The sequence below is a fragment of the Lynx rufus genome, unplaced genomic scaffold, assembly GCF_022079265.1.
Source record: "Lynx rufus isolate CCGP_SWC_20201006 ecotype Redwood Valley unplaced genomic scaffold, mLynRuf1.p SCAF_6, whole genome shotgun sequence".
Taxonomy (NCBI): Eukaryota; Metazoa; Chordata; class Mammalia; order Carnivora; family Felidae; genus Lynx; species Lynx rufus.
The window spans coordinates 95,884,204-95,908,749 of record NW_025814878.1 but is presented as its reverse complement, the minus strand read 5'-3'; the positions used below and the strand labels follow the sequence as shown (position 1 = coordinate 95,908,749).

General features: G+C 42.5%; 1 protein-coding gene and 1 pseudogene across 1 annotated transcript; both read right to left on the bottom strand.

Moving 5' to 3' along the window:
• Positions 1–1,446: 1,446 nt before the first annotated feature.
• On the bottom strand, positions 1,447–8,188 carry LOC124528729 (glutathione S-transferase A2). Its single transcript, XM_047102507.1, has 6 exons — positions 8,093–8,188; positions 7,660–7,711; positions 6,292–6,424; positions 4,243–4,384; positions 2,608–2,739; positions 1,447–1,747 (listed from the first exon to the last, which is right to left on the bottom strand). The coding sequence occupies exons 1-6, from the start codon at positions 8,177–8,179 to the stop codon at positions 1,622–1,624; spliced, it is 672 nt and encodes a 223-aa protein (XP_046958463.1). The 5' UTR covers positions 8,180–8,188; the 3' UTR covers positions 1,447–1,621.
• A 9,406-nt stretch (positions 8,189–17,594) lies between these two features.
• Positions 17,595–23,062, bottom strand: LOC124529159 (glutathione S-transferase A2-like; annotated as a pseudogene).
• Between the last annotated feature and the right edge of the window lie 1,484 nt (positions 23,063–24,546).

Below are 24,546 nucleotides of genomic sequence, written 5' to 3'. Positions count from 1 at the left end.
AGTGATCCTGCTGACCTCCTGCCTGGATTCCATCCTTACTGCCCAACCTAAGCTCCCCCGACCTTACCTGCTGCAACTTGGCTCCTCAGATCTCACATCAGCTATGACTGCCCTTCATAACAGACCATGAAGGACTCATAGATTAAGGCAAAGGTGTCCTGATTAGGTTCATGCTCAGCATTATCTTGTGCCCCAGCATGAGGTTGTAGATTAAATTATGTCCCCCGGAAAGGATAGGTTGAAGTCTTAACCCTGGGTACCTGTGAATGTGACTTTCTCTGGAAATAGGGTCTTTGGAGTTGCAGTCAATTTAAGATGAGGTTATACTGGATTAGGATGGGCCCAAATTTGATTACTGGTGTTCTTATAAGAAGAGGAAAATCTGGATAGACACACACACAAATGTGTATGCCATGTGACAATAGAGGCAGAAATTGGAGTTATGCATCTACAAGCCAAGAAATGTCAAAGACTGCCAGCAGCCACCAGAAGCTAAAGAGGCATGGAAGGATCCTTCCCTAAGCCTTCAGAGACAGCATGGACAGCTCATACCTTCATGTCACACAAAGAACTTCAAAAGTGTGAGGGAATACACTTTATGGTTCTTAACCACTAAATTTGTAGTCATTTGTTACAACAGCCCTAGGAACATGATATACAAGGTATGTATGATTTTGGGTTAGAATTACCTATTTTTTTTTGTTTCTATCACTATAGTAACCTCCCATAGGCCAAAGACTATATCTGGCTTTTTTATCATTAATAACCCAGCTCCTGGAACACAGAATGTTCTATATTAAAGATAAAATAAATACATGCTCCATAACTAAACAGGAAAAAAGATTCATCAACTGAGGGAAAATGGTTCAGTACAGGAAAGAAAGAAAGAAAGAAAGAAAGAAAGAAAGAAAGAAAGAAAGAGAGAGAGAGAAGGAGGGAAAGAAGGAAAAAGGCAGGCAGGAAGGAAGGAGGGTGAAGGGAGGAGGAATCTCTTAGGCTGCATCACAAAAACAGCAAATACAGGGGTACCTGGGTGGTTCAGTCGGTTGAGTATCCAACTTCCCCACAGGTCATGATCTCACACTTCATGACATTGAGCCCCATATCAGGCCCACATCAGGCTCTGTGCTGATAGCTCAGAGCCTGGAACCTGCTTTTTTGGATTCTGTGTCTCCCTCTCTATGCCCCTACTCTGCTGGCATTCTGTCTCTCTCTTAAAAACAAATAAACATTAAAAAAAAACTTTTTTAAAGAAATACAGCAAATACAAAGAAAAAAAAGAGTATTTTTTGTGTTACTAAATATAGGTCACATGAAACTTTCTACTTCAATCTTTTTGACAAGGTATATGATAGCTGTTATGACAATTTTTTAATACATCAAAGAATCCATTAAATTTTTTTCTCCCTTTATTTATTTTTAAGTCCAAGAGATGTCCTAGGGGCTGATCATGATTTGATATTTGGTAAAAACAAAATAAATTGCTTTGCAAATCTTCGTGTAGATGAAATTATATACTTTTGAAAACTTTACTAGCCTCACAATCATCAGCATCTTACATCAGGTAACGCACGTCATTGTTGGAAGCCCCAGATGCAAGTGCTGGCCATCCATGCCTGCTTCATTTAATCCTGAAAATCTTCCTTGCTTTTTCTAAATCTTCCTCACTGATAGGAGGCTTCCTCTGGCTGCCAGGCTGCAGAAACTTCTTCACGGGAGGGAGATTGCTGATTCTGGTCTTCAGGGCCTGCAATACACAAGGGCACAGCCTCAGACGGAGCCAGGGCCAGCCCCATCCCTGGCACAAGCCAGAGACCGTCCTAGACAAGGACCAGCTGAGTGCCCTCCATCAGCACCAGTGTGAGGCTGGGAAATGCACAGCCAGTGAGACAGGAAGACGGGAGGAAGAAAAGACAGCTCGATCCCATTTTCCCCAAAGATGTCTTTCAGGCTCTATTCAGTTTCTATTCAGTTTCTTCTTCCCTACACGAAAATCCTGTAGCTTCATGGCTTTTGTGCAATACAGGGAAGAGGATTGTGTCTGTCAGAATCCACACACATCAAGTCTCCAAACAGACAATGAAAATGTAGGAAAATTGCCCTGGACGAGAGACAGAAAATATAGAAAGCTGAACCATGAGACTGGTCAAAACCAGGCATCCCACTGAGCGAGGGACCGAGAGAGGGAGACTCTGCCCAGGGAAACATGATGTCTGCTCTTAGGAGCAGGTGCGGAGGGAAGAAATCAGAAGGCAGGAAACCTGCTCAGACAGGCACAAGAAGGAAAGAGAAGGACACAGGTGGATAAGGGAAATCCCAGAGAAACCAAGGACAAAAGCCACAGAGCAATGGGGATGGGGAGACTGATGCCGAGCCCTGGGTCCTTCTCATGGTAAAGACAAAGTGTTCTTCTTGGGGAAGCATCCACCTCAGATGTTCTGGGCATGACAAGATTCTCTGCATGCCTCGACGAGCACCCAGGAGGTAATTACTGCTGGAGACGTGAGGACAGCCAAGTCCTGGGCAACGATGGGACCCGAATGTAAATGTTAGATTCTGGAGGGGGAGATGCGAGCCTTCCCTCCTGAAGGCTGTGAGAGAGATTACCTTCAGCAGAGGGAAGTTGGCCATAAGGCTGGGGTCAAGCTCTTCCACATAGTACAGAAGTTCAACCAGGTGAATGTCAGCCCTGCTCAGCCTGTTGCCAACAAGGTAGTCTTGTCCGTGGCTCTTTAACACCTGGCAGGTTTGAGGAATTACATCATGAGCACAGGCATGGTCAGGCTGGGTCCCTCTGCCCCTCCCCACACTCTCCAACCCAACCTCCCCACCTCTGCTGCCTCACTGAGGGGTGTTGGCTGCAGACCCTCTTCACTGCACTCTGACTCAGTGTGACAGCAGGTCTCTGCTGTTCTGTCCCTGCTCCTCAGCTGAAGCCCCAGCTACCGTTTCCCTGAAACGTGTGCTCCTGTGTATCCCTTTCAACTATTCTGATGTATGCAACTTTTCCTAATAAAATGTTGGGGAAATTCACAGAATTTATTAAAACATCCCAATAATATGCAAATGATAACGTGAAGAGAAAACCCCACGGCATCACCAGCTTAAGGCAATTTGCGTAAACATCCTTTCACACTATGTACACATATAGAAACATGGATAATTGTTATGCAAAGAATATAAGACCACTTTAAATGCCATATGGTAACATATGTTTTGCATTTAACTTACCATAGGGCGCTTTGATTTCAAAGTATAGGCTTGCTCAAGTGGAATGACTGTTCAGGTCTTTGTCATGTGAATGCGCCCCAACTCTCAGCACCACAAAGGTCAGGAAAGAGAGTTTTTTTTTTTTTTTAAGTTTATTTACTTACTTTGAGAGAGAGAGAGAGAGAACGTGCACGAGTGGGGGCAGGGGCAGAAAGAGAGGGAGAGAGAGAATCCCAAGCAGGCCCTGGGCTGTCAGCACAGGGCTCAGTCTCACCAACTGTGAGATCAGGACCTGGGCTGAAATCAACAGTGGGATGCTTAACCAACTGAGTCACCCGGGTGCCCCAGCCCATAGTTTCCATTTAGCATGATTTCAGGTAGTTTGGATCTTGAAACATTCTCCTCTTACGTCCAAGGAGAAACATTAACTGAGATAAGCACTGTCTATGATGGAACCTTATTTCCTTAGTTTGCATGGCTGTCCTCTGAAGTGTGAGAGCCATGCATTCGAGTAGGTCAATTCTTTTCTCCCTAACATCTCTCCATCTGTATCTTCCTCTTCATCACACTGCCCCCATCTCTGACTAGACACACCTCATCTGTCCACCCCCAAGACACTGCCACTTTCTCCCGAAGGGCAGCTGGCCTCATGTCTCCCTATCTCCCTACGCATGTTGCCACAGTATCTCCTGATGCATTGCTCTCCCTGTGTTCCTCTTGGATCAAAGCCCCTATGTGGTGCTCTGTCTGCAGGACCTACTCCAGTGTCCAGTGTGGCTCTTAGAGCCTTCAGCAGCCCAGGCTCTAACTATGACCATGAAAGTCTGCCAAATAGAGAATTCTCGATTGGCTCCTGGTAAGTTGAAGTCTTGCTGGAAAATTAAAACTTGGGTATCACTGGTGCAATTCTTCCTGCGTTAGTATTCAGGAAGGCTCACTGGAAGTGAAAGTAAAGGTTCAAGGGATGCCAGACGCTGTCTTTCTTTGTCCTCTATGTCCAGCATCCAAAGTGCTCAATGACTGTCCACTTACTTTTTCAAACACGGGGAGATAACGATCTGTTACTTTCTCTTTGATCTGGGCAATCTTGGCCTCTTTCTGATCAGGTGGACACAGAGGCAAAACGAGGATCATTTCATTCAAATCTGCCATACCTTCTGTGTACATATCTATCCTGAAAGACAAAATGACCGAATTGTCAAATGTCTTCTGCCTTGATTTTAGAGTTGAAAAATGTATGAGAATGGGGCATCAGGAGGTGGCAAAGTAATTCAGCTCCATTTGATGCATTTTTATATACCAGTCATTCAGCTCTGATTTTTACTTGATTTGAACATTTCATCCTAGAACAAGCCACCAAGGTAGATATGTGTCTAAAACTTTCATTATACACATGATGAAATAGAGGGACAGAGAGCATTGGTGACCTGTCCAGAGTCACAGGGAAATTGGTGGAATCCTGCAAATACCTACTGGGACCATACCTAGGGTCTGTCACCTCCATGGTGGCTTGTTCTGGGCACAAATGGAGTGTGACTCCATGTGGCTAAGACCTGCCCCCTAAGTGATCTCCAGAGAGAGTCCCTGGCACAACCATCTCAGTCATGTCCCCTTCCTCTCTCATCCTGTTACACCACCCAGGCCTGTTTAAACCAATGTCAGCAGGTTTTCCAATTATTTCCCACAGCACATGGTTCCACACTCCGTCCACATACAGTTGCCCAACTCTGGCCTTGTTCGCATTTCTCAAGTCTTCACCTAAAATATCTCCTGAAATGGTGAAATACTTTGTACATTCCAAGTAGCACATATTCCAGGAGAGTAGTTTTGAATGTTCCAAGTTGGGCTTTCTGTAAGAGTTTTTTTTTTTAATAAATCTTTATTAGCACATAATTCAATACCATAATGTGTACACTTCAAGAGTGTTTAAGTTTGTGATTTTTATAGTAAAGACACAGAATTCTGTACCATCACCACACACTAATTACAGAATATTTTCCTAGTCCCAAAAGAAATGCTGTATGCTTTTACACCCATTCTAATTTCTTCCCTCCTCCAGCCCCTGGCAACCACTAAACTGCTTTCTGTTTCTATATATTTGAATGTTCTGGATATTTCATACAAATGGATTCACACAATATGTGCCCTTGTGTCTGGTTTCTTTCATATAACATGATGTTTGCAAGGTTTATCCATGTTGTAGCATGCATCAGTACTTCATTCCTTTTCATGGCCAAACAATATTGCATTGATAAGTAGACTAACCACTCATCATTTGATGCACATTTGTGTCATTTCCACATTAAGAATTTTAAGAACACCACTGCTATAAACATCTGCGTACAAGTTCCAGCGTGGATGTGTTTTCAGTAGTCTTATTTGCATACCTAGTAATGGAGTTGCTGGAATATGGCAACTCTATGGTTCACTTTTGAGCAACTCATAACAGTTGTTTCTGAGATTTAAATTTCAATCATGTGGTCCCATAACCACAGAGAGAACCCACAGATATGGTTGTATTGACTAAATCTGGCTACTTCGGTCCTGTATCAAAATGCTCGTGATAACCCTGGCATCTTGAGGACCATGCTCTGCTAACCCTTGTCAAGCGGCCAGTCCATATAACAGGCTGGTAAGTGAAGTTCTTGATCATCATTTTGATAATTTCTGAACCTTCAGAATCAGCGCCTTTGGATCCTTCTGTTCCTTAGTCTTATCTGCCGGACACTCAGACTCATCCTTTGTCTCTAGCTGTTGGCTGATATCCAGCTCCGAAAGGCCTGAGTACTGAGAATAGTGACTCCACCATCTTTCTGGCTTCCTAGTTCATCAGTGTTAGCAAAAGACTGTCACCATATGTGCTCTATATGTGGACCACTTCCTTTTCTGTAATCCCACTTGGTGAATCCACTCCTAGGGGAATCCCTCATCCTCACAGCTCTCTGTGGTTTTGGACCTCAATCTATACCGCCAAGTCCTGTGCTGCTGCTGGCCATGATCCCCCCAACAGAGTCCTGCCTGCCCAAGAACCCAAATTTTTACATTAATTGCTGATGAAAGAATAAAAAAAAAGTACTGTACAGAGCTCTCTCCTTTATGTCTTTCCCATAGAGGTTGTATTTGGTGGCAATGTAGTTGAGAATGGCTCTGGTCTGGACCATCTTCATTCCATCAATTTCAACCATTGGCACTTGCTGGAATATCAAACTTCCATCTTTTGAAAAAAGAAAAGAAGAAGCAGAGTGACATATTTTATGGATCATACTCTTTTAACATGAAAAACGTTTGTTGCCATGACCGAAGATATAAAAGGAAACAAAAATTATTGCCTGGTAACATTTCACCATATCTGTATTTTGGTTTTTGCATCCTTTAATCCTCTTTGATCTCAGTCTGCATTTTACTTTTCACGTATTATTTCATTTATCTTTTTTGGAAAAATTTTTAATTTTTTTTTTTTTTTTGAGAGAGAGAGATGAGCGAGAATGGGGGAGGGGCAGAGAGAGAGGGAGACACAGGATCTGAAGCAGGCTCCAGACTCTCAGCTGTTAACACAGAGCCTGATGTGGGGCTCAGACCCACGGACGGTGAGATCATGACCTGAGCCAAAGTCAGACGCTCACCGACTGAGCCACCAAGGCGACCCTCATTTATCTTTTTATTTACCATCCAGATACATGGTAGGTTCCTGTATTTTTTGTGGTTGATTTACTTTCATGGGTGTTTTAGGAAATGTTGAGAGAGGCTACACCAGGGCCAACATCGCATTCAGTTCAAATGAAACATTCCAAAGTAAGTCTCTGGGTTCATGCCATTAAGACGAATTTGAAGGGAGATTTCTATGCAGGGTTTTTGCTTGCTCCCCCAGTTCTACCACTGGACAGTGTGTATCAGGCAAGCCCTGGTTTCCTGACTCTGCTGATGCGAGTAGTGCTTGAACTTTGTTCTTCATCTCCATCTTCATACTGTCACCTGGCCTTTCAATTAATCCAACTAAACCATCTTATTATCTGAGTCTATGATATTGCTAGGATATAAGCTTGCAATAATCCGTCAGAGAAAAGAACTCACACAACTGCTGGCCTATTTCTACTCTTCATTCTACTGCGTGAGTTTGAGAGTCCTTGCCTGGGCAGGCTATGTGGGATCCTGAACTGACCCAGCTCACTTGGGGGCAGAAAAGCTGGAGAGTGCAAGGGGAGGGCATTCACAGGACATGGCGGGGGGGGGGGGGGGGATAGTTCCTTTAGCAAACACTCAGAGTTCAAGCCCACCCAGCCTTGAGTGAGGTGGAAGATCTGCCCAAGGAGCCCCTCCCCTTACCTTGGAGCCACTCCTCTTCCATTCCACCACCCCCAGCTCCCACCACACTCACAAGTAGGTGTTCAAACCCTAACTTATGACTTCTACCTGACCCCCTCATCCGAGGAATTAGATACCTGGTCTTACCATTCTTTAACTTATCCAAGTCTTCTGGAGTTTCTATAAATTTCTCTTCAAACTGGAAAGCAGAAACAGTGAATTAGCATACCTAAAATGTCAAGGATGCTTCTTTAAAATCATCTGATATTTGAAAAAGATTCATGTTTCTAATTATTGCACAAATGTCAAAAATGATATTTTGTAGATTGCTTAAATCAAAATCCAGATAAGGCTTACATATTATGCTTAGCTTCTGAGTTTAAGTTCTTTGATGAGAAGAAATTTAATAATATATTAGGTGAAATCTGTTCATCTCTTAATAGCTGACAATTTTTCTTTTAACATAAAACTCTTGACAGGTCATTTATAAAAGTAGAAGAATCTCCTAACTTATGTGAGAAACGTATTCTGATAGAGTCAATTTTTGGTCTAACTTAGGATGACAAAACTCAGATCTAACCTCTACTCCGGCTGAAGCCAGGAGCCACCGGATGGACTCCATTCTGCCACGTCCATTAAAGTAGTGAAGCTTGGGCTTCCCTGCCATGATAGACTCTGAATTTGTCTAAACATGAATGAAACAACAAACGAATGAATGAATGAATGAATGAACAGATGAACGATATCTATCACAGAAGCAAAAACATACTTTTTGATGTTGGTCAAATAGCACCAACAGTGCTTAAGGAGTACCTGCCTTCCTCATGGAAGAATTAGAAGAGACCCTAGAATGTCTTTCAAGGCCCAATTCTCATACATCATTAGCCAGTCCTGGGAAACTCTTCCAAACCCTGCTTGTTACCTCCACTAGGTAAAGTCTGATTCTCTTGGCAGGCTAATAGGTGAGAGTGTGTGGTAAGGATGCAGGTGTGGGTGTAAGGAGGAGGGAGAAGGATTAGAGAATTGCGATTTGTTGAAACTCTGCTAATGATCCTGACCCAATGCCAGTCCTTTTGGATACATTATATCTTCAATCATCATAATGGCCCCATGAACTATTTGTTATCGGACCCATTTTTCAGTTAATGAAACCAAGACTCAGAGGTGAAAAGGCTTGTCCATAGTCTTCTCTAGTTAGTGATGGACATGGAAATCCACACCTAGGACTAAAAAGAGAGCAGGCTTGGAATCCACTCCAGTGCTGGCGCTGGGAGCCTATGAGGGACACTGAAAGCAGAGGACATCTCTGACAAGACCAGGATGAGGAGCAGAGTCAGGCTTCCACTCCTGACTGTTATGCTGCTTTTGTTTAAAACAAAGTTAGGACTAACACTCGCTTAACTTCAGCTCAAAAGACCCGGGTTCTTTTTTTTTTTTTTTTTTTAATGTTTTATTTATTTTTGAGACAGAGAGAGACAGAGCATAGCAGGGGAGGGGCAGAGAGAGAAGGAGACACAGAATGCGAAGCAGGCTCCAAACTCTGAGCTGTCAGCACAGAGCGTGACACGGGGCTTGGACTCAACGAACTGCGAGATCATGACCTGAGCCGAAGTTGGAGGCTTAACCAACTGAGCCACCCAGGCGCCCTGACCCTGGTTCTTTCCATAGACACAGGATGCTAATTGCTAATTTCCTTCAATTCCCTTCCTTTTTTTTTTTTTTTTTGATTCTACATTCTGACTTTACTTGGTGCACTTTATAATCTGAAAAACGGGATATTACCATATTAACATTACAGTCAATGGAACAGAACTAACATTTCTTCAATGTCTATCATACAATGGGTATTCTCGCCTATTTATCTTCAATTAATCCTACAAAAATCACCTGAGATACATTCTGTTATTAGTGTCATTTTAAAGTTGAGGATACTGAGGTTTCTTGAGTAACTTGCCCAAAGTACGTGGTGAAGTTGGGACTCAAACCTACCTCTAACTCAAAGACAAAGGCTTTATTTTCTACACTGGTGTTTTTAAAAAATGCGTGACAATCCTTCAGTGGATTGTGAAATCTACTAATTTTTAAAATGAAGTAGGAGAAAATAGAAAATATCAGAGTGCATTCATGTAGAAACACAAACTTTGTTTCATGAGGCCTTAGCTTCAATTATGTGTTTGTTGTGTATAAGGGCCTGTGTATGAGTACACACTCATTTGATCAGTATAATGGTACTTTGTGATACTTTGTGTCTGGTCAATGAAGTTTGAAAGCCCTTGGTCCATCCCAGGCTGCAGGGAAAGTGAACCAAGCAGGGAACCAGATAATAAAACTCAGTGGCTCAAACAATGGATGTGCTATCATAGGTGTGAATGGAAACACACAGGACTCATTAAAAGGTGGAGTCCCCAAGGCAGGTCTTAAGGAGGAACAGTTGCCTTTTCTATGCAAATCCCAAGCTCTGTTTGCAAAACGTTAAGATTGTCTTGCAAAATTTTGTTGTGGAGTTTGGGACAAAAATATACCTCCCTTACCCAGTGGATACATCTTTGAAAAACTGTGTGACTTGAATTTTAGAATTTTAGATATCAAAATGTTTTTAATGTCCACATTTTTCATTTGGGACTCAACAGTCAAATCTTTAGAAAGTAAAGAACCATTTGGAAACATAGTTACTCAAGTCATCTGTAATTAGAGATTTTGTTTATTGTACTTTTTTACCACAGGGAATAGAGGTACTATGACTCAGCAGAATAAAAAGACTAGCGCTCATGCTATGTGTGTTTTGAACTACAGGTCACAGAGCTGTGATTCAAACCCTCACACTGCTTACCCATGGACTGAGGATCAGGTTACTAAAGGAAATGATATTTACCTTACGTAATATTTTATCATAGGACTCCCCCTGATAAGCAACTTTGTTCACCTTCTGAAGGGGAGGTCTCCAGAGGCCTGATAAAGGCTGGGGCAACTTTGCCTGATCAAGACAACAGCAGATTTCTGGTTCTGCCCCGGCCATGTGCATCCCTTATGTCTTCCGTGTCTGGCCCATCCCCCATGCCACTGGCTCCCTGATCCAGGCACTATGGAGTCTTTCCTGCCCCAGCCCTTTGCATGGATTCCAGCCACTGCTTCTCCCTGCAGCTGGTCACAGCACTAGCACAAGGCCTCACTGTCAACTCGGGTTGAAAATGATCCCTTCTCTCCCAACATCCTGTTTCTTACCTGGTAACAGACCTTTCACTGCTCCTTCTTCAACACTTTGTTTCTGGTGACATGTAACGTATATCCTGCTTTCAAAAAATTTCCTTCAAACTTTCTCGACTAACATCATTGATCAGTTTCATGTACTAAGAAATGATGGTTCACAGGAACAAGACAGGAGCCTGATTTGGTGTCTGCCCTAAAGGGTTTAGAGATAACTGGCAGCACACAAAAGGCCCAGTGGTGACTCCAGTTTAATTGGGTCCAACCCCCAAATCATGATTCTCTTACCCAAGTAATTCAGAGCAAGGTGAAGGTTGCCAGGCTGAAAGCCAAGGCTCCTGCCTTCCAGGACAGCATGACATGTTCATGCTCATTGCCTCTTTGACCACCATTTGTCTGTTTTCCTGCTCTTCAAATTAGGATTGTGCCTTATCCTTGTCAACCCTGCTCTCTCGAGCATCTTGCAAAGTGCTTTTCTTCACTGTCATTTCAATATCTTCTGCCATACATGCTATATCTTTTCCCGTGGATTCTGTTATGCCTGGACAACTTCTTGATTGTGGCAGTGATGTCACTGAAACTCTAGTCTCACCTGTCCAAACCTGTCTTTCCCCACCAATGTTAACACTTAGGACAGCACATCGTTGACTCTTATATTCTGATTGCAATGACTTGTGCATTCTAGCTAGGTGAATTTCTGTGCCTTTTAAAGGTGAATTAAGTGTTCTGCTGATTACCTACTTTTCCCATCAAGATTTCTTGAGTTTGGGAGTTGGAGAAGTCACATAATCTAGTGATTCTTAAGTAGGGGTGATTTTGCTTCCCCACACCTTGGAAGACATCTGATAACGTCTAGAGACATTGTTAGGTGTCAAAACCAGAAAGGAGAGTGTTGCATTGTCAGCTGGGTAGGGATCAGAGATGCCTCTGATATGGCATGAGACCATGCTTGATGTGCCTCCGAATGCTTTTTGTCTCCTACTAGTCATTCTGCATTTTATCTGCTTATTTTTCATCAACCGTGTTATCCTAACAGACACATTTATTGGATACTTAGTTGAAAATGTCTTATGGTTGACTGCAATTAGCTACTGTACCTATGTAGTCTTTCCAGGATAGATGCACTGCCATTTTGGGAAAACACAGTAATTCTCCATTATCCATTGGTACTTATTCTGCTCCACAGGCTGCCTGTCACTGGCCCTAGGGTGGAGCCTGCCCCCCACACTGTGCTCTTTCTAGAAGTACTGAGTGAAACAGAAAGAAACCATGAGAATCTTAACTGTGTCAACAGTACTGCTGAAGTAACCATTTCTTGCAAAACTTGTAAATAAGCTCTCATTGTAGATATTTTAAAGGTCGAAGTTCACAAATTTGAGAAAATATGTATGTTAACACTATTGTCAAGTACATTCTTTAAAATTAAATGTACATTTCTATAACACATATTTTTAACTAAACAACAATGGCAACAAAAGAACAATTAACAGGACAGCTCCCCCACAATAGAGAATAAGCCAGCCTAAAGTGTCAAGAAGGCCAAGCTTGTGAAACCCTGTTCCAGCCCTTCTCTAGGTTTGCCATGAGTTGCCCAGAAAGAGAATGGGGCTTGCCAGTCAGCTAATCAGAGCAGAGACTGACTTAGAATCTAGTTCTGCTGACATTCAGATTAATTTTTTCTCTTATATTAAGTCTTAATTTTTAATTTTTACAGCCTACATCACATCACTGTATCATAATTCACAACTATTGCATGTTGACTATAATGGTTCTCTGTGTCTGCGCGGGATACATTCCAAGACCCCCAGTGGATGCCTGAAACCGAGGAGAGTACCAAACTCTACATATACTATGTTCTTTTCCTATATATACATACATACGATGAAATTTCATTCATAAATGAGGCACAGCAGATGAACAACAATGACTAATAATAAAATAGAACAATTCTAATGATATGCTATAATAAAATGATGGGCAATTTATAACATAGGAATATTTTTCTTTCTGGAATTTTCCATTTAATGTTTTCAGACTGCAGTTACCACAGGTAACTGAAACCGCAGAAGGCAAACGACACATAAGGGGGCCACTATGCTTCCAGAGAGAAAGTAAGTCTGGCAAAACACTCGCACTCTCTCCTGCACTAGTCATATTCTCAGATTGCTGAAATGGTATCGTTCTTTTTTCTGCTTACATCAATCAGTTTTTTCTACCTAAATCCTTACGTCCTAGGTTTCTAATCTCTTTATTTTTATATTTCTGTAAAGATGTATCCAACAGCAAGTGAATAAACATCTCTTGGGGCACCTGGGTGGCTCAGTCGGTTAAGCATCTGACTTCAGCTCAGGTCATAATCTCACAGTTCATGGTTTTAAGCCCTGCATCAGACTCTGTGCTGACAGCTCAGAGCTGGAGCCCGCTTCAGATTCTGTGTCTCCCTCTCTCTCTGCCCGTCCCCTGCTTGTGTTTTCTCTCTCTCTCTCTCTCTCTCTCTCAAAAATAAATGAACACTCAAAAAACAAAACAAAACAAAACAAAACAAAACAAAAAAGCTCTTGAACTGTTCCCCAGACACACCAAGAAGTGTAATGTGAGTATAAAATAGGCTTTTCCTTGTGCTAAGGACACATTTGAACGCAGTTTTCTGGTGACCTAGAGAAGAGGATGGAAGGCAATGTCTGAAAACTTAGAAAAGCAGTACTTACCTTACTGAGGTCTGTTTCCCACTAGGCTCAGCAGCTGCGTGCCAATCCTTCCTGCGTTTATAAGCTCTTTGATAGTTAGTAACTCCTCCTCTGTGAGGTGGGTAGAGTTCACTGGGGGAAAAGTCACTCCCACAACGTTCGTTCAAGGCCTTGGCTTCTGTGACAGATTTGAAGGAAATGGCGAGTCACCTTCTTATGAAACAACTATTTAATATGTTCCTTTTCAAGGTTGGCAATTCAAAGATTAAACAATTTCTGACTGATTGGACTCTCTCTGCTAGTTAGTGAGGTATGGCTTTGGGAAGAAATTTACAGTGAGGTTTTCATGAATTGCATGCTAGAACCAAGACAGATGAAAAACCTCTACCACGAGGCTAGCAGATCTCGGGAATGCCTTTTATATTGGGTTTTAAATAAAATACAGGGCACCCAATTGAATGTGAATTTCAGATACATAATACATTATCTTTTGGTACTGGCACAAAAATAGACATATAGATCCATGGAGCAGAATAGAGAGCCCCAGAAACAAACTCATCATTATATGGTCAGTTAATCTTCAAAAAAGGAGGCAAGAATATACAATAGGAAAAGAGTCTCTTCAACAAATGGTGCTGGGAAAACTGGACAGCTACATGCAAAAGAATGAAATTGGACTACTTTCTAACACCATTACAGAAAAATTAACTCTCAATCGATTAAAGATCTAAATGTGAGACGTGAACCGGGAAAATCCTAGAAGAGAACACAGGCAGTAGTTTCTCTGACATCAGCCTTAGCAACCTTTTTCTTTCTTTTTTTTTTTTTTAATTTTTTTTTTTTAACGTTTATTTTTTTTTTGAGACAGAGAAAGACAGAGCATGAACGGGAGAGGGTCAGAGAGAGGGAGACACAGAATTTGAAACAGGTTCCAGGCTCTGAGCTGTCAGCACAGAGCCTGATGCAGGGTTCGAACTCGCAGACCCCGAGATCATGACCTGAGCTGAAGTCGGCCACTTAACCAACTGAGCCACCCAGGTGCCCCACAACATTTTTCTAAATATGTCTCATAAGGCAAGGGCACAAAAGCAAAAATAAACTGTTGGGACTGAATCAAAATAAAAAGCTTTGCACAGAACAGAAACAATCAACAAAACAAAAAAGCAACTTCCTGAATGGGAGAAGATATTTGCAAATGATATACCTGCTGAGGGGCTAATATCCAAAATATCTAAAGAACTTATTTATACAACTCAACACCCAGAAAACAAATAATATAATTTAAAAATGGGCAGAAGATATCAAGAGACATTTCTCCAAAGAAGACATCCAGATGGCCAAGAGACACATGAAAACCTGCTCAACGTCACTCATCGTCAGGGAAATACAAATCAAAACCACTATGAGATATCATCTCACTCCTGTGAGAATCGCTAAAATCAAAAACACAAGAAACAATGAGTGTTGGTGAGAATGTGGAGAAAAAGGAAGCCTTGTGGTTGGTGGGAATGCAAAATAGTGCTGCCCCTGTGAAAAACACTATAGAGTTTCCTCAAAAATTAAAATTATAATTACGGTATGAGCCAGTAATTCCACTGCTGGGTATTTACTCAAGGAACATGACAGCAATGCAAAAAAAAAAAAAAAAAAAAAAATATATATATATATATATATATATATATATACACTCCAATGTTTATTGCAGCATTATTTAGAATAGCCAAGATATGGAAGCAACGCAAGTGTACCTGGACAGATAAATGGATAAAGAAGATGTGGTGTGGGGTTCCTGTGTGGCTCAGTTGATTGAGGGTCCAACTCTTGATTTGGAGTCTGGTCATGATCCCAGGGTTGTGCGATCAAGCCCTGCATCAGGCTTCACACTGAGTGTGGAGCCTGCTTAAGACTCTCTCTCTCTCCCTCTCTCTCTCTCTCTCTCTCTCTCCCCCTCTGCCCCACTTCCCCACTCACCCTGTCTCTCTCTCTCTGCCTCCCTAAAATAAAATAAATAATTAAAGCAAAGATGTTCTGTGTATATACACAAAAAAATATTACTCAATCATAAAAAGAATGAAATTTTGTCATTTGCAACAACACAAATTGACCTAGAGAGTATAAAGCTGAGTGAAATAAGTCAGTCAAAGACAAATACCATACGATTTCACTCATCTGTGGAATATAAGAAACAAAAGTAAAAAGAGAAACAAAAAAACAAAAAAAAACCCAGACTCTTAACTATAGAGAACAAACAGATGGTGATCAGAGGGGAGGTCAGTGGGGGATTAAGAGTATGAGTAGTGTGATGAGCACTGAGTAATATATAAAATCTTTGAATCACTGTATTGTACACCTGAACCTAATATCACACTGTATGTTAATGATGCTAGAATTAAAAAAATTTTTAATTACAAAAATAAAAGCTTTCAAAAAATAAATACTCATTTAGTATAAGTATGCCCTTAATGTTGTTTGGAACATACTTAACACTAAAGAATTATTGTTTACTTGAAACTCACATTTAACTGGTATCCTGAATTTTTTCTGCTAAATCTAGAAATCCAGTTCGCATGCTTTTTTCTCACTGTCACACTCCAACCAGCCTTCCTAGCCTCTGGGCCTTTGCACTTACTATTTGTTCAGTTTGGAATACTCTACCTAAAGCTACTGTATTTATCCAATTATGTTCTTTCTAACAGTATTTTGACATTATATGTTTACTATCAGTTTCCTCCATGGACTACAAACTCTTGGAAAAGAGTCTTCATCTTGTTTTCAGTCAAGCCCCCATTGCCTGGCACAGCATCGGACACATATTGGCACGTAGAGCTCAATAAATACTATGCTGTTTTAAAATAATTAAATGGAGGGCGCCTGGGTGGCGCAGTCGGTTAAGCGTCCGACTTCAGCCAGGTCACGATCTTGCTGTCCGTGAGTTCGAGCCCCGCGTCGGGCTCTGGGCTGACAGCTCAGAGCCTGGAGCCTGTTTCCGATTCTGTGTCTCCCTCTCTCTCTGCCCCTCCCCCGTTCATGCTCTGTCTCTCTCTGTCCCAAAAATAAATAAACGTTGAAAAAAAAAAAACTCATTTAAAATAATTAAATGGAAAATTTCTAGCAAATGCAAATTAGAGGGAACAGAGTAATAAATCCCGATGTACTCATCCCCCTGCTTCAGCAACTGCCAACAATCTTTTTTCATCAACACCCTGTAATGGGTGGTATACCGGCCTCCTAAAAAGATAGGTCCATGTCCAAATCTCTGGAACCTGTGAATGTGATCTTATTTGGAGAAGAGGTCTTTGAGGATGTCATGAAGTTAAGGAACTTGAGATGAGATCATCATGGATGATCTAAGTGGAACCTAAATCCAATAACACATGTCCTTGTAACATAAGGAAAAATACAGATACACAGAAGGTGAGGTGGTACAAAGATGGAGGCAGAGATGCAGACGATGTGGCCATGAGTCAAGAAAAGCAAGGAGTGCGAAAAGCCACCAGAAGCTGGAAGAGGCAGGGAAGGATTCTCCCCTAGAGCCGCTGGAGGAAGAGCAGCCCAGCCACCATCTTGACTCTAGACTTCTGGCCTCCCAAAGTGTGAGTTCTGTTGTTTTAAGCCTTCCCTCTGTAGTACTTTGTTAGAGCAACCATAAAAAACCACTGTATACTTCCATCTACTGCCCCCCAATATCATGGGAGTTTGTGAAGAAAACCCTAGACAGTGTATCACTCCATCTATCAAACATTTAATACATTATCTCTAAAATGTAAACAGTTTTGGGGTGCGTGGGTGGTTCAGTCAGTTAAGCATCTAACTTCGGTTCTGGTCATGATCTCATGGTCTGCAGTCCATGGGTTCCAGTCCCACTTTGGGGTCTGTGCTGACAACTCAGACCCTGGAGCCTGCTTTGGATTTTGTGTCTCCCTCTCTATGCCCCTACTCTGCTGGCATTCTGTCTCTCTCTTAAAAACAAATAAACATTAAAAAAAACTTTTTTAAAGAAATACAGCAAATACAAAGGAAAAAAAGAGTATTTTTTGTGTTACTAAATACAGGTCACATGAAACTTTCTACTTCAATCTTTTTGACAAGGTATATGATAGCTGTTATGACAATTTTTTAATACATCAAAGAATCCATTAAATTTTTTTCTCCCTTTATTTATTTTTAAGTCCAAGAGATGTCCTAGGGGCTGATCATGATTTGATATTTGGTAAAAACAAAATAAATTGCTTTGCAAATCTTCGTGTAGATGAAATTATATACTTTTGAAAACTTTACTAGCCTCACAATCATCAGCATCTTACATCAGGTAACGCACGTCATTGTTGGAAGCCCCAGATGCAAGTGCTGGCCATCCATGCCTGCTTCATTTAATCCTGAAAATCTTCCTTGCTTTTTCTAAATCTTCCTCACTGATAGGAGGCTTCCTCTGGCTGCCAGGCTGCAGAAACTTCTTCACGGGAGGGAGATTGCTGATTCTGGTCTTCAGGGCCTGCAATACACAAGGGCACAGCCTCAGACGGAGCCAGGGCCAGCCCCACTCCTGGCACAAGCCAGAGACCGTCCTAGACAAGGACCAGCTGAGTGCCCTCCATCAGCACCAGTGTGAGGCTGGGAAATGCACAGCCAGTGAGACAGGAAGACGGGAGGAAGAAAAGACAGCTCGATCCCATTTTCCCCAAAGATGTCTTTCAGGCTCTATTCAGTTTCTATTCAGTTTCTTCTTCCCTACACGAAAATCCTGTAGCTTCATGGCTTTTGTGCAATACAGGGAAGAGGATTGTGTCTGTCAGAATCCACACACATCAAGTCTCCAAACAGACAATGAAAATGTAGGAAAATTGCCCTGGATGAGAGACAGAAAATATAGAAAGCTGAACCATGAGACTGGTCAAAACCAGGCATCCCACTGAGCAAGGGACGGAGAGAGGGAGACTCTGCCCAGGGAAACATGATGTCTGCTCTTAGGAGCAGGTGCGGAGGGAAGAAATCAGAAGGCAGGAAACCTGCTCAGACAGGCACAGGAAGGAAAGAGAAGGACACAGGTGGATAAGGGAAATCCCAGAGAAACCAAGGACAAAAGCCACAGAGCAATGGGGATGGGGAGACTGATGCCGAGCCCTGGGTCCTTCTCATGGTAAAGACAAAGTGTTTTTCTTGGGGAAGCATCCACCTCAGATGTTCTGGGCATGACAAGATTCTCTGCATGCCTCGACCAGCACCCAGGAGGTAATTGATGCTGGAGATGTGGGGACAGCCAAGTCCTGGGCAACGATGGGACCCGAATGTAAATGTTAGATTCTGGAGGGGGAGATGCGAGCCTTCCCTCCTGAAGGCTGTGAGAGAGATTACCTTCAGCAGAGGGAAGTTGGCCATAAGGCTGGAGTCAAGCTCTTCCACATAGTACAGAAGTTCAACCAGGTGAATGTCAGCCCTGCTCAGCCTGTTGCCAACAAGGTAGTCTTGTCCGTGGCCCTTTAACACCTGGCAGGTTTGAGGAATTACATCATGAGCACAGGCATGGTCAGGCTGGGTCCCTCTGCCCCTCCCCACACTCTCCAACCCAACCTCCCCACCTCTGCTGCCTCACTGAGGGGTGTTGGCTGCAGACCCTCTTCACTGCACTCTGACTCAGTGTGACAGCAGGTCTCTGCTGTTCTGTCCCTGCTCCTCAGCTGAAGCCCCAGCTACCGTTTCCCTGAAACGTGTGCTCCTGTGTATCCCTTTCAACTATTCTGATGTATGCAACTTTTCCTAATAAAATGTTGGGGAAATTCACAGAATTTATTAAAACATCCCAATAATATGCAAATGATAACGTGAAGAGAAAACCCCACGGCATCACCAGCTTAAGGCAATTTGCGTAAACATCCTTTCACACTATGTACACATATAGAAACATGGATAATTGTTATGCAAAGAATATAAGACCACTTTAAATGCCATATGGTAACATATGTTTTGCATTTAACTTACCATAGGGCGCTTTGATTTCAAAGTATAGGCTTGCTCAAGTGGGATGACTGTTCAGGTCTTTGTCATGTGAATGCGCCCCAACTCTCAGCACCACAAAGGTCAGGAAAGAGAGTTTTTTTTTTTTTAAGTTTATTTACTTACTTTGAGAGAGAGAGAGAGAGAGAACGTGCACGAGTGGGGGCAGGGGCAGAAAGAGAGGGAGAGAGAGAATCCCAAGCAGGCCCTGGGCTGTCAGCACAGGGCTCAGTCTCACCAACTGTGAGATCAGGACCTGGGCTGAAATCAACAGTGGGATGCTTAACCAACTGAGTCACCCGGGTGCCCCAGCCCATAGTTTCCATTTAGCATGATTTCAGGTAGTTTGGATCTTGAAACATTCTCCTCTTACGTCCAAGGAGAAACATTAACTGAGATAAGCACTGTCTATGATGGAACCTTATTTCCTTAGTTTGCATGGCTGTCCTCTGAAGTGTGAGAGCCATGCCTTCGAGTAGGTCAATTCTTTTCTCCCTAACATCTCTCCATCTGTATCTTCCTCTTCATCACACTGCCCCCATCTCTGACTAGACACACCTCATCTGTCCACCCCCAAGACACTGCCACTTTCTCCCGAAGGGCAGCTGGCCTCATGTCTCCCTATCTCCCTACGCATGTTGCCACAGTATCTCCTGATGCATTGCTCTCACTGTGTTCCTCTTGGATCAAAGCCCCTATGTGGTGCTCTGTCTGCAGGACCTACTCCAGTGTCCAGTGTGGCTCTTAGAGCCTTCAGCAGCCCAGGCTCTAACTATGACCATGAAAGTCTGCCAAATAGAGAATTCTCGATTGGCTCCTGGTAAGTTGAAGTCTTGCTGGAAAATTAAAACTTGGGTATCACTGGTGCAATTCTTCCTCACAGTCAGTTTTTATGAAATGCCTTGAGAGTAAGGGTGCTGCATCAATATTCAGGAAGGCTCATTGGAAGTGAAGGTAAAGGTTCAAGGGCTGCCAGCCACTGTCTTTCTTTGTCCTCTATGTCCAGCACCCAAAGTGCTCAATGACTGTCCACTTACTTTTTCAAACATGGGGAGATAACGATCTGTTACTTTCTCTTTGATCTGGGCAATCTTGGCTTCTTTCTGATCAGGTGGACACAGAGGCAAAACGAGGATCATTTCATTCAAATCTGCCATACCTTCTGTGTACATATGTGTTCTGAAAGACAAAATGACTGAATTGTCAAATGCCTTCTGCCTTGTTTTTAGAGTTGAAAAACATATAAGAACAGGCATCAGGAGGTAGCAAAGTATATCAGCTCCACTGGATTCAATTTTTTAATGTTTATTTATTTTTGGGAGAAAGAGAGAGAGAGAACAAGTGGAAGAGGGGCAGAGAGAGGTAGGAGAGAGGATCTGAAGCAGGCTCTGTGATGACAGCAGAGCGCCCAGTGTGGGGCTTGATCATGACTGCGAGATCATGACCTGAGCTGAAGTCAGATGCTTAACCGACTGAGCCACCCAGGCATCCCTTGATTCATTTTTATATGCCAGTCATTCAGCTCTGATTTTTACTTGATTTGACCATTTCAGCCTGGAACAAGCCATCAAGGTACATATACATGTCTAAAATTGTCATTATACTCATGACCAAATAGAGGGACAGAGTCACACACAAATCAGTGAAATCCTACAAATACCCACTAGGACCATACCTAGGGTCTGTCACCTCTGCCATGACTTATTCTGTGCACAAATGGAGTGTGACTCTATGTGGCTATGACCTGCCCCCTAAGTGATCTCCAGAGAGAGTCCCTGGAACAGCCATCTTTCCCTTCCCCTCTCATCCTGTTACACCACACAGACCCGTTTATGTGCCCAACATCAGCAGGTTTTCCAATTATTTCCCACAGCACATGGTTCCACACTCCGTCCATATGCAGTTGCCCAACTCTGGCCTTGTTTGCATTTCTCAAGTCTTCACCTAAAATATCCCCTGAAATGGTGAAATTCTTAATACAGTTTCAACCAGTGCATATTATAAGGGATCTCTTTTTCTTTTGTTTCAAACTGGCTTTTCTATCTTACTTATAAAAATACCGGTTCTGCTGACATATATTCACATAATTGTCACCCTTTACAATGCATTTCTGTAGTTTTTAGTACATTATGAAACCATCAACACATTCTAATTCCAGAACATTTTTATCACCCCAAAAACAATTCTGTGCCCGTGACAGCCACACGCCATAATCTCATCCCTCCAGCCCCAGGCAACCACTCAACTACTTTCTGTTTCTGTTGATTTAAACATCTGGACATTTAATACAATTGAAATCATACAATATGTGGCCTTTTGTGTCTGGTTTCTTTCATATGGTATGTTTTCTTAAAAAAATTTTTTTTTCAACGTTTATTTATTTTTGGGACAGAGAGAGACAGAGCATGAACGGGGGAGGGGCAGAGAGAGAGGGAGACACAGAATCGGAAACAGGCTCCAGGCTCTGAGCCATCAGCCCAGAGCCTGACGCGGGGCTCGAACTCACGGAACGCGAGATCGTGACCTGGCTGAAGTCGGACGCTTAACCGACTGCGCCACCCAGGCGCCCCTCATATGATATGTTTTCAAAGCTCATCCTTGTTGCAGCAGGCATCAGTAATTTATTTTCTTCGTGGTTAAATAATATTCCATTGAATGGATATTCCACCTTTTGCTCATCCATCCATCGTTGATGGACATTTTATTTATTTCACCTTTGTGACTACTAAGAACAGTGCTGCTATAAATGTTTGTGAACAAGTTCTTGTGTGAATATTTTTTTTAAATTCTCCTGGGTGCATATGCAGCAGTAGAATTGCTGAAATATGACAACTATGTGTAATTTTTGTGTACTTGCTGAGAGTCCTTTATAAGATTTAAGTTTCAATCATGTGGTCCCATCACAACAGACAGGAGATTGCCCAGACAGCATATTGACTAAATCTGGCTGCTTCAGTCCTGTATCAAAGTGTTCAAAGTAACCGTGGCACCTTGAGGACCAGCCTCTGTTAACTTTTGTCAAATGGCCAGTTCATATAACTGGCTGATAAGTTAGGGTCCTAGTCATTCTAATTTCTGTAATTTCTGAAACTTGTAATTTCTTAATTTGTAATTTCTGAAATTTGAGAATCCAAAGGATCCTCCTTTGGATCCTTCCTTTCTCAAGCCTTATTCTCTAGACACTCAGACACTTGTCCCTTGTCTCTAGTTGTTGGCTATCTTCAGCTCCTAAGGCCTGAGTACATGAGTCATGTTGCACCATCTTCTTGGTTTCATAGTTCATCAGTTTTGGAAACCTCTGTCATTCTGCTATACCTCTAGACACACCCCCTTATATAACCACACTCACTTGAGCCCATGCCAAGTTTACTATTTCCTCTCCCTGGTAGGTCTCTCCTGTGCTAGACCTCAGTTATACCACCAAGGCCTCTACTGCTGTTGGCCATAAAACCTGTGAGCGCAGTTTGTTCATTCAGGGAAGGAACTAGATTGTTCCTCTTAACTGTTGCTGAAAACCCAGAAAATGTACCAAACAGGGCTCTCTCCTTTATGTCTTTCCCTCAGAGGTCATATGTGGTGGCAATGTCGTTGAGAATAGCTCTGGTCTGTACCATCTTCATTCCATTGATTTCGACCATTGGCACTTACTGGAACTTACAGACTTCCATCTTTTGAAAAAAAGAAAAAAAAAGCAGAGTTAAATGTTTGATGCATTATACTCTTTTGGGATGAAAAAAAAAGTTTGTGGAAATGACTAGAGATTTTTTTAAAAATGAAACTAAAATGACCTGCTAACACTTTAACAGAATGGCATTTTATTTTTAGGTTCCTAGAGTCCTTGTTTTTCCTCTCAGTCTTTTACTCTTTACCCTATTATTTCATTTATCTTTTGATTTCTCATCCAGGTCCATGAGAAGTCCCACATAATTTTGTGACAATTTATCTTCATGGAGACTTTAGGAAGATTTTGGAAGAGGGCTACAAGGCTGCCAACCAGATGTCATTTCAGATGGGAAGTTCCCAAGTAAGTCTGCAACAGCACTCCAGCCCGTCCTAAAGGCTAACTTGCTTTGAGTTAATACATTCCTTCCTTGCTGACCTAAGTCCCTGGATCTGTGACAGACTGGCCACGGGCCTTGAGGAGTGAGGGATCAGACCTTTCCCAGGCTGCAGAAGCCAGTGGGTTTGTTTGAAGATGCCTTGGCTTTCTGATTAACACAGCAATTTTTTTTTTCAGCAAAATAATTTTTATTTTTTAGGTCATACAAATGATTTTACTAACCTCCCTTTGTGTATCTGTAGACCTTAACCTCCTCTGCAGAAAGAACAGCATTCCTGCGTATTATGAAACAGGAACTAGACCCGCTCACACAACTCTGAGCAGTGAGATGACATTTGCAGCTGGCATCAAGTCTGTGCGTAATCAAGAAATGTTGCAGACCGCTGCATTCCCTTTACTGATTAACTACCGTGACCCCCCTGAAAAATTCCTTTGGAAACCTTGGAGTCGGCTTTTGGACAAGAGTCTGCTTCTCCCCATGTGTCCAGCCTCCTGAATAAAGCTCATATTCCTTTCCAATCAAAACCCACCTCTTGAGTATTGGCCTTTTGAATGACAGGCTTGGAGCTCATAAACAAAGCTCAGGTGTTCATGGCACTTAAATGAGTTTTGAAAGAGAGTTCTATGGAGGGGTTCCTTTCCCTGCTCTTCAAAATCTGCATTATTTGATAGGATATTAGCTTGCAATAACCCATCAGAGAAAAGAACTCACATAACTGCTGGCCTATTTCTACTCTTTTCATTCTACTGCATGTGTTTGAGAGTCTTTGCGTGGGCAGGCTATGTGGGATCCTGAACTCAGCTCACTTGGGGGCAGAAAAGTTGGAGAGTGCAAGGGGAGGGCATTCACAGGACATGGTGGGGGGGGTAGGGGGGTGGGGATAGTTCCTTTAGCAAACACTCAGAGTTCAAGCCCACCCAGCCTTGAGTGAGGTGGAAGATCTGCCCAAGGAGCCCCGCCCCTTACCTTGGAGCCACTCCTCTTCCATTCCACCACCCCCAGCTCCCACCACACTCACAAGTAGGTGTTCAAACCCTAACTTATGACTTCTACCTGACCCCCTCATCCGAGGAATTAGATACCTGGTCTTA